We start from the raw sequence: 10,234 nt of genomic DNA on the forward strand, positions 1-10,234 counted from the left end.
GGGAAAGAGAAAAGAGTTGTTGTTCTGACAGGAACCAGGTAAATGCCTCTTAATTGTTTAGTTAGCCCAGCAAACAGCAAATCCTGCCTTTCGGAGCGCCCCATCCACTCCGTAGTCTGCCCTGAGAGAACAAGCATGGGGTCACTTTCCTCTTGGCATGAAATAGTCCCCGAGAAGGACTGAGCCTCGGGCCCTGTTTCCCCGACGTCACAGTGGAGGAACCCACAGAACGTGGAGATGAGTGGGTTCGGGATCGGGGTCTCCACCAGCCTGGGCAGGGCCAGGGCAGATGCCCACAGAGGGTCAGTTCACTCGACCTCAGCCTGAAGACCAGAGGGAAACAGCTAGGACCGCCGGCAGTGACTGTGAGGACAGGTGTGCGTGTCCCGTGGGGCAGGGGAGCAGAATCTCCTCTCACAGGCTGCTGGGGAGCCGTATGAAAACACAGGAGGGCCCGTGGCCCGTGCTTTAAAGGTGAGTTCGGGTTAAGGGAGAGAATTTTCACTTAGAGCCTGGGTGAGCTGTATGGACTGTAACCGAGACCATATTCTACCGGCCTCTGTGTCAAGGGTGATGAGGTGGGTGACTTCGAAGCCCACACTGGCTTGCCTCTCTGGGACATCTATACGACAAGAAGTGTTCAGACTGGGACAAGGGGCAGGACGAGTGCTGTGGACGGTGGCTGGGTCTCTCTGGGTGAAGAACACCGGCACAGAGGGGTCACTTGGGGGTGATGTGATTATTGAGGTCCCCCCGTTGCATTCACACGCAGCCCTGGGTTGAGCTGCGTGGGCAGGGCTCCTCGGAGGGCCGGCCCTCCGCCCTCAGCACCCCCGGCGCAGCTCCAGGCCGCTCCCTGCCCGCCACCAGGCACCAGCCCTGCACACGCGGCTCTTTACATCTGGCCCTTGCTTCTACCACTGTTGGTTCTGCCTGACGCCGTGCAATTAGCAGCCTCCTCATGAAACACCCCCGCCACCGGTCCGTGCCCACCCCCGGCTAATGAGGCAATCAGAGGGATTTCACAGTGGCCCTGCGCTGCCTCCACACCTGGGTCACCTGCAGACAGCGGGAGCCACGGGGCGTGTGCTTTCAGGCAGGCAGGCAGGGCTGACAACAAAGAACAGGAACCCAGCCAGCCTCTCCCGGGAGGATGCTGGAGACGGCACATTCCCGTTGGAGCCTTCCCGGCCCTGGAGTCTGAAGATGTGCCCGGCCCAGCACGCGTTGGCAGATGCCAGACCCACGAGGCCTCGCGCAGCAGGAGACCCGACTCTGCAATGCCTTGTCCTTGCTCCGGGCTCTTCTAGTTCAGACTATTCGAGAAATCAGGAAGGAGCACGACGCTACCCCAGCTCTCCGCTTGCTACACGCAGCTTAGTTCAGGCCGACGACTCCCCTCCTCTCACCTGTCCCCACGTTCCTTGGGCTCCTTCACATCCCCAGCCCCTCCACATAGGCCTTGCTCTTATGCCACAGAGCCTTTCCGTCTGGTTAGGACCCATAGGAAATGACTTCAGGTCTTTTCCAGATGTTCTCTCCATTCTGGTCCTGACGTTCCAGCAGCAGCCTGACATGCGGAGTGACGTCTTAGCCAGTAAGTAGTCCAGCAGAGGGATGTGGTTTGAGAGCACCGACATCCCGGAGTGATGGCATCCGGCCGTTTGCCAGCATGTCTCTTGAGGGAGTACGTGTGCCCCTGGCTGTGCTGAATCCACACGCATCGCCTCGTTGAGCCTCACCAGGTCCCTTCGACCACGGCCGAGTTCCCAGGAACTGGTGAGAAAGTGGACATGCCCGGTCATGTGGCACTGAGTCTGAGAGACTCTGGAGCCCACGTTCCTGGCACTCGTCTCCTTCCTTGCGTGCACCCCTTTGGAAGCTTCTGGTTTCTGTGATCAGTATTAGGCTAAGTAACAAGTAGATGAATTCTGTTAAGGGTGTTTTTTGCCCGTGAACAGATAATTCCTTGTGTAATGGGAGAAATGGACTTAAAGCAGAAGGCGTTTTGGTGCATATGTGGAAGGATTTGATTTGAAGCCATCAGAATGGCAAACCCTGGAGTGGGTAGGAGCAGCTTTCTGCTCATGGGGCAGATCTCTGAGAACAGACAACTGCGGGCAAGATGTGGATCCGGCTTTTTCTCTAGTTTCCTTCTGAGTCCAGAGGCAGAGGGTGCAGTGGGAGAGGCCCGGGCTTGGAGTCGGGCGCTCAGCGGCAGCTCCGCGTTGCCACGGGGCCTGCCAGGTCGTGTGGGGCGTGGGGAGGGATGATGGACACGCGGCACCGGCTGGGGCTTAGAGTCGTCGTCCAGTAAATGCTGATTCCTCTACCCCTGCCCGCTTCTCTCTGAGTCTGTGAATAAAAAGTGGAAGCTTCACGGGAATTCCCTGGCGGTCCAGCGGTTAGGACTTGGCGCTGTCACTGCCGAGGCTCCAGGTTCAATCCCTGATCGGGGAACTAAGATGCCACAAGCCTCGCGGTGTGGCCAAAAAGAAAAAGAAAAAAAGTGGAAGTTTTATAGACTCTTCCGCGAACGCTCCCGCCCACCGGAACCTTGTGCCATCGGTCGCATTACTCCTTGGTTGTAAGACCTCCGCTTCAGGGCTCCCAGCAGCAGCGGGGTAGGGGGGACTTGCCACCTCCAGGGTGGAGTTAGTTAGAGCTCCTGAAACGAGCCCAGATTGACCACTTTCACTTTCTACCCTTTGGTCTCCGGTATTCAAATGCTGAATGTGCATGATTTACAAAGCGAACGATACAAGGTGTTGTTATTGATCAAAGCAGCCCTGGGTCCACATGACAAGGCGTCCGGAATGTGATGACGGCTGCTCATCTCTGCTTTTCCTCTTTCCGGATTGTTAATGATAATTATAGTCACAGCGTTTCCCCGGTGCCTTCAGGGCAGGCGCTCTGATATGGGCTTTGATTCATTAGTTTGTTTAATCCTTTTGAGAGTAAAAAGCAGCCCGGCACTGAGAGAGGTACTACCTCGGCCAAGCTCAGAAAATAGGTCCCACAGCCTCTGCAGGACGGTGCCGGGGTCCTCCCCTCCGAGGGCCAGCTCCGCCCCGACGCCTCCAGCCGCCCCACGTCCCAGCCCGTCGTCTGGGCGGCTTTTCGCTCCGCCCAGGTTCTTGTCAGAATCTGGCTCGTCCAACTGCCCAAACATGCAGTAGAGCCCGGCCGGCCCAGAGAGGAGGGCAGTCACGTCTGTCACTTGCAGCCAGTGGGGACAGCAGAGACCACGGCTGACACCCACGTGGGGCTCAGCAGCGGCTGGGCTCCGGTCAGAGCCGTGGGTTTCCTCCTCTGGTCCTCCCATGTCCTCACGTGCTGTCCCTCTCCCGGGGCGGGGCCAGGACTCGCGCCCTGGCCTCCTGGCTCGACGCTGTGCGGCTTCTCCCATCCTCGGCTTCGGCTCAGCCTGTGGCTCAGGCATCTGAGCCCCTGCCTGTGTGCACACGTGACGAGCCAAACCACCCGCCTTCTCTGACGCGAGAGCGTGGGCCCCCAATTCAGGGTCACCTTTTCGCCGAGCCCATCCTTCTGGCCCGTTGGGGTGCTCTGCCGTCCAGTGTGCTAGCTGTCCCTGCAGGCTTCGTCTCATCTGCAGAGGTGATAAATATGCCTCATAATGTCATTCGAGTCATCGATAATGGTGTCAAGCAGGGCAAAGCCCAGAGGGTTTGGAGCTGGGATTCTGCCCCAGCTTATCAATCTCAGTGTTTGTAGGATACAGCCATGCCAGTTACAGAAACACTAATGGTTTCCATGTGCACCCTGTATTTCTCCATCTTAACATTTTCACAGAGAATTAGATTTTATAAAGCACCCTTCGTTTTACCTTCACGCTACCCCTGCATCCACGTGGAGGCCCTTTCTGACGTGTGAGGAATCTCACCTTGGAGGAAGCTACTGGCTCTGCAGGGTCCTCAGCTAGGTGAGGGCCGGGCTGGGATTCCAAGCAGCGCCATCAGGGTCCTGCTGCCACACCTCTTCCCCAGCCCCTCCTCCTGCTGTGTGACGTCCAGGCCTGGCTCCTGACAGAACTTCCATAAAGGTCTCTGGCACTTGGACAGGTAATCCCAAAGCTCCATGCACTTCTGGGATTCTGACTCAGGGCGTCGCTTTCAGACCTCGGCCATCTCTAAGCCTTGTCTCTGTCCCCCTTCCCGTTGTGGGCGCCTTTCCGGAGAGCAGGTTGGTCATGGCATCTACGTACTGATCGCCTGTGACCTGCACGGCCTGGCATCCGCCTGCCACCAGCTCTTCACTGGGTCTGGTTGTTAGGTGTGAGGCAGAGACCCACTTTTTCTCCATCTCTGCGTCCACAGAGCCACTCAGGAATTTTCTGGAATGATATCCACTGCCTCAGCAGGGCTCCCCTGGAGTGGAGTGTCTTCTGGGGCCCTGGGAGTTTTACAAACGCTAGAGTCGGTATGGTCCTAAGAAATCGCAAAGAAGGCATCCCTAAAACGGGCAGCCCATCAGCGTGCATCTCTGCCGAAACAGAATCCAGAGGTTAAGGAGCCCTGATGCACTTCCTTTTCCTTTGATGGCCGTAAAAGTTCTGATAGCTTGTTTCCCTTCAGTAGGCTCAATTATCGTCCCACACTGGCGGGTTCTGCACCTGAACTACTTTGTTGCCCCAGGGGGACTGCTTGTCACCTTCTCCCTGGAGTTGTTGGTCACTCTCACTGTCATCTGAGAGCCCCCTAAACCCCCTCAGATTCTGTGCCTTTGCTTCATCCGTAAGGGCGAGGCAGGAGGGTAGAAACTTGGAGTCAGCCTCAAGCCTCGGAAGCCTTCACCGTCTCCTTCCACGATCACTCAGAACCCAGGCTTTTCTTCCAGTCTGGGGGCTTGCTTCTGCTGCAGGGTCCTTGGGGCCTCCGTGTGGTCCTGGGTCATTTGCTTACAAGCAGAATTTTTCAGATTAGAGAAAGAAATATACTTTACTGGTCTTCTGTCTTGTCTGTTTTAATTATACCACAAGAGAAAAATCCCTCACAAAATCAAACAAACTGAAAGCCAGAGGCAAAGAGGTTTTTTGATAAGTAAAAATTAAAATACTTTGATATTTCAGCCCAGGGTAAAATTGTACCACTTGATTTTTTTCCCCTAAAGTGAGTATACTGCTTTTCCTGATTACAAAAATACAATGTGTTTATTGTAAAAATTCGGGAAATAGAGAAAAGCTTAAAAATCATCCAATAAAAGCCCACAATCCAAGTTAATCTTAATTCACATTTTTTGTGGCTCATACTTTCTCTGCAGGTCTACATGTAGGATCTTTTTATATCTATAATGAGATTGAGCAAATCATGATTTTTTTAAACTGCTTTTTTCACTTGTCATCCAGCTGTTACTCTTACGGTGCGCTTTATCAGGGGTTCCAAAAGTCTTCGAGATCTGCTATAATGGGAACGTTGCTTCTGTACTGGAAATACTTCGTGTGAGGAACTTGCTCCTTGTGGTAAAAACTCACAGCACAGTGGTTAAGTGTGTACATCGCGGAGTCGGAAAGTCCTGGGCCCCGATCCCACCTCCTCCCTGGACGTGCCGTTTGACCTCCCTGCACCTCGGTTGCCGTGCCTGTGGTGCCCCTTTCACAGGATTGTTGAAGTGAACGAGTTAGATGCCTCTCACGTGCTTACAGCAGCACCTGACGCAAGTAGGTGTCATGCATGTGCTAATAACACAGTTATTATTACAGTCACAGAGCCAGTGTCAGTGGCTATGATTTGACGTGCTTTATATTTAAATCCGTTAACAACCCCTGTCGTTGTTATTTGCTTATACGTTAATGTGTGTGGTGGACCCCGCTAACGTGGGCCACCACTGTTGTCATCTTCGTCATCATCTACTCTTTAAGTATGGCCTGCAGGAAGCGTTCTAAAAGTCGGAAGGAATGTACTAGAGGTGCATTTCAAGACCTGGGGGAAGAGATTGCTTGTTCAATGACTGCCTCGGATATAACTGGATAACTCTTGGGAAGAAATAGTTAAATTCGCCACATCCTCCATAAGCCAGAACAAAATCTGGATAGAATTAAAGCAATAGCAGAGGCTAACAGAACACATCCTTGAATATTTTAAAAAGGCTAGGGTGAGGAAGACTTCTCTAAGCATGGTCCTGAAGCCATAAAACATAAAAGAAAATATTGAGAGACGTGACAGTACATAAAAATGCATATTTTATCTAATGATAAAATTAAAAATTCTGTCCTGCAAAAGAATGCCATTAGCAAAAGCCTGTGTTAGAATGGCTTTTTACCTATAGGATGATCGTCTGTGAATTTATTTATTGATAAAGTTGGGAGAAGGTCCTCAGATCTCTCTTCTCCAGTGGCCATCCTAGCAGGCGTATTGATTTACTAATTAGGCTGTGATTTCACCTCATTGGCAGTGAAAGTGGCATCTGCCTATCCTGCTGGGTAATCCAGCCTGGTAACCAAGGTGGGGGGGGGGGGGTTATCCAGCCTTCACTACAAGGGAGTTCCCTGTGGTTAGATAAACTGATCTGTTGCTTGGTAACTACAGGATTACTCTGGTGGATGCTCAGGACGCCCATTTGAGAGGGGTTTGGGCGTTTGGAGGGCAGGGAGGGCAAGAACGTTGGCAAGTTTCTGGGAGAACTGCAGCTTGGCAGGAGAAGCCCATCGTGGGCTTGGGTTTAGAACGTTTCATCTTCCCATCTGTACTTTGCCTTTTCGGCACTGGGCCTCAGAACAGACGAAAAGCAGGCAGCGGGCTGGCCAAGGGAAAGGTGGGTCCCGTTGGGGTGGCAGCTGACAGCAGGGGAAACCCCTGCAGGGTTGACCCCAAGGTTCTTCCTCCCGAGGAAGAGGTCTGGGTCTGGAAGCCAGGAACCCCTGTTTGCCGTCTGGACCACCACTCAGAGTTTGAGTTTGGGTCCCAAGTTGGAAGTCCATTGACTAGAATAAAATCATAAAGTAGCTATAGGAAATTTTGAGGTCATAACCTCAAGGCAAGCAGGACCATCTCCAAGCCCCGCTTTCTAACAGCATATCCTCTACCTCAGTCGGTGTGGACTCCAAGCGCCTTGACAAATACTCCTGATCAGTGGCATGACACACACACACCAGAGGTGACCTTCCACAGCCCCAGGGCTGGCTGAGTTTGCCTGGGAAGGGACAGATCTCATGTGACTCGGAAGCAGACGAGAGTGGTGTGGGTGTGTGTACACGCACCGGTGTGTCGCACGCCTCGGTGGGGTCCTCGGTGCTGGGTCTGGAGGCCCAGCGGTCTGAGCCCAGGCGCGCTGCCCAGCGCCTTTGGCTGGAAGTGGGATGCATCCCCAGTCTGCTTGCGCTGCCGGCAGTTCGCGTATCAGTCCCCCAGTTAAGACTCTGGTTATTTATCTTGCGTTAGCAGTGGCGGGAGCCGTCATTGAAGTGGTCGGGCTTAGGCTGGGGCGGCTATTTTGACTGAAATTTTGCATATTTTGAAACTCAGGTTGTTACATTTAAAATTATACGCGATGTGAGTACCTGCCTTCACACAAGGGGGGAGAACAAGCGTTCCTTCCCGTCAGAGCCTGTTCACTCTGGCTGTCGTGTCACCTGGCTAAAAATAAACCGCAAGCACGGGAGCTGACAGCCTTCTGTTTGGAACGAGTTTAGCGCGTTCCGCTGCAGGCCCGTCTCTTGCCGCTTCCCAGCCACGCGTGAGACCCAGCATGTGGACGGACCTCCCCCGGACACCAGGGCACACGGTCCACACGGGCAGGGTCTGGGGGGTTAGAACCGCTGCTGTGCACAGAAGGCTGACGCGGTCACCAGAGCCCCGGCCCCACCGTCAGGCCCCAGGGTCAGTCCTGGCTCCTGTGTGGCCTGGGGCGGCGGACAGGGAGGCGGAGGTTCGCTTGGCATCTCTGGGCTTCAGTTGCTCCGTTTTTAACGCTGATTGTCTGCAATCCACGTGGCCAGCCACCAGCCAGCGCGCCGTATGTCTCGCTCTCTTTAATCTTTACGCACCCTATGAACTTCGTTCCAAGTATCATCCCCATTTTTCAGATGAAGAAGCCTGCGCCACCCGTTCACCACGTCATTCAGCTACTGAGCGGCAGAGCCGGGTTCCAGCCCAGGCACCTCCCTCACCCTTCGGCTCTCCCCTCACTCCTCCCTCTGTCATCTGGCCTCTGCCCGCATCGTCCCACTGAAACGTTCACGTGAGACCACGAAGGCCTCCTCCACGTCAGATCGTGGTCCTTTGTCACCCTCGACCCCGCTGGACCTTCCTGTCCTGCCCAATTGTTCCATCCGGGACCGGCTGCCTGGTGGGAGGAGCTCAGGCTTTGAGTCCGTGGGCCCTGTGTTTGCATCTGGGCTTCTGCTCCTAGGAGCTGGATGGTCTTGGGGAGGTTACTTACCCTCCTCCAGTCTTGGTTTCCTTGTCTGTAAAATGAGATGGTAGCCATACCTGCCTCTCGGAGTGAAGATCAGATGTGGTAACGTAGAGCCCAGAGAGTCCTTCCCTGTGTATTTCTCATCCTTTCACCAAGTCCCGTCCCTGCCCTTGCACGTACTCTTGTTCCCACAGACGCCTAGCCCTTAAATACGGGGCTCTGTTATCCCCCTGCCTCAAACCTTTTCCCCAACACAGGTTGACTTTGCATTTCTCCCCGTTTGTCATGGTAGAAACTGTTGTATGACTGACACAGATTTAGCCCCACCGTTGCTTGCACCCTGCCTTGTGCAGCGGGAGCGTAAAGAGATGTGGTTGCTTTAACCTAGTTACAATGGTGTCCCTTTCTTAATCAGTTTACTAGCACGGTATTAGTCCTGTTGTTAGTTCCTGGGCTTTAAAGGAGTCCTGTTATGTTTATTTTTAGTCTGATTTATCTTCTGATTTTTACAGCAAAGGGAAATGCTGTAAATATAAGTAGCAGAGGGTAACATCTGCCTTTTGTAAGAACCCAAGACACTGCCACGTCAGCGTTGAAGGAATTACAGGCAGAGCAAGATGGGTTCTCTGGTAACGACTCTGTTGTTTTGGTTAAGATCCTGTCTTACGAAACATTATTTTACTTTTCAGTTTTCATGACCATTTTTTCTGTGTACGGCTAAATTTCTACAGATTTCCCCCTCTGCTTTTCTAATCAAATTAATGATGAGGCTGCTGTCTTTTGAAAACAGTTAGCAGGATTCACCATCTGACGTTGATTTTCAGTCTTGGGCATTTTCCCTGTGGGTTGGGGCAGGTGAGGACCTCCCTCCCATTCCTGGGGCCGCTGCGGTCCATTCCCGGTGCGGACACTGACCGGTCTGCCTAAGCACACCTGGGTTTGGGATTTTGGGGGTCAGAAATAATTTACAAGAGTCTCTTTGGTGGGTGAAGAGGTGTCTGTGGCGGACAGCCCAGCCCTCACTGTTTGGCCGCCAAGCCGGGTCCCCAGGAGGAGGCCAGTTGCTTTGAACTGCACGGGGAGGTGGGAGCCGAGGGGGGCGTTCCCAGGAGCTGCTAGCGGGCGCTGACTGCTGAGCGTTGCCGAGTTTCAAGGCGGGTTTTTCCCCTTCTTTTGGCAAACCGCTGTATCATACACCTCATTTGCCATCAGAGTGTGAGTGTGTTTTCGCTCTTTTTTTTCCCCATGAAAACAACACAGAGCAAAGCCTCACTTTTAAAAATGCCATGATATTTTGCCGCCGTTCTGAGAATCTGTCAGCGCCGTATCTAATCTTCTGGTGCATAGAATATCAAAACAAGCGCCATTGAAGGGATTGTACTTCTGTTAATACAGAAATGTCAGTTCTACAGTCTTGGAACCAGCTGCCATCAGCCTCTTTCCAAATGGAAAAGAAAAAAAGTAATAAAGTTTCCTTTCCCCTCTGCTTGTTACTGTTCTTCAGGCCTGACCTTCATAGGAGGACCCAGAGTAAACAGCGCCTTGCTGAAATCTTGCGTTCGGAATACTCCAGCGGGATGGAGACCAGCGTCACCAAGGTCAGAGAGCAAAGCAAACGCGCAGGGCCCGGCAGCCAGCCTCGCAGCGCCATCCGAAGCCAGCGCCCAGCCTTGGCCGTGGGAACAAACGAAAGCCGAAAGCCTTGCGGAGGGACAGCGAGGCTTCCCAGAAAGTGGTTTTAAGCTCTGCCCCCACGGGACTGGGCCTCGGTGGATCCCGGAGGGGTGTCCTGTTCTCCTCGGAGGAGCCTTGTGAGGATGAAGGGTGCCGCCCCCGCCCTGCAGACCCGGTGACCCGGTGC

At 53.6% G+C, this 10,234-nt stretch overlaps 1 protein-coding gene across 2 annotated transcripts in view; it reads left to right on the forward strand.

The window, feature by feature from the left end:
- DDX31 (DEAD-box helicase 31) overlaps window positions 1-10,234 on the forward strand; it is a 73,593-nt gene extending 63,359 nt beyond the window's left edge. For both annotated transcript variants that reach the window (XM_007453106.1, XM_007453107.1), the window contains exon 20: window positions 9,878-10,234. In XM_007453106.1, coding sequence (XP_007453168.1) covers window positions 9,878-10,115 — 238 coding nt within the window. In that variant the 3' untranslated portion in view covers window positions 10,116-10,234. The remainder of the gene's footprint in view (window positions 1-9,877) is intronic.

This window comes from Lipotes vexillifer, unplaced genomic scaffold (genome assembly GCF_000442215.2).
Source record: "Lipotes vexillifer unplaced genomic scaffold, Lipotes_vexillifer_v1.1 scaffold149, whole genome shotgun sequence".
Lineage (NCBI taxonomy): Eukaryota > Metazoa > Chordata > Mammalia > Artiodactyla > Lipotidae > Lipotes > Lipotes vexillifer.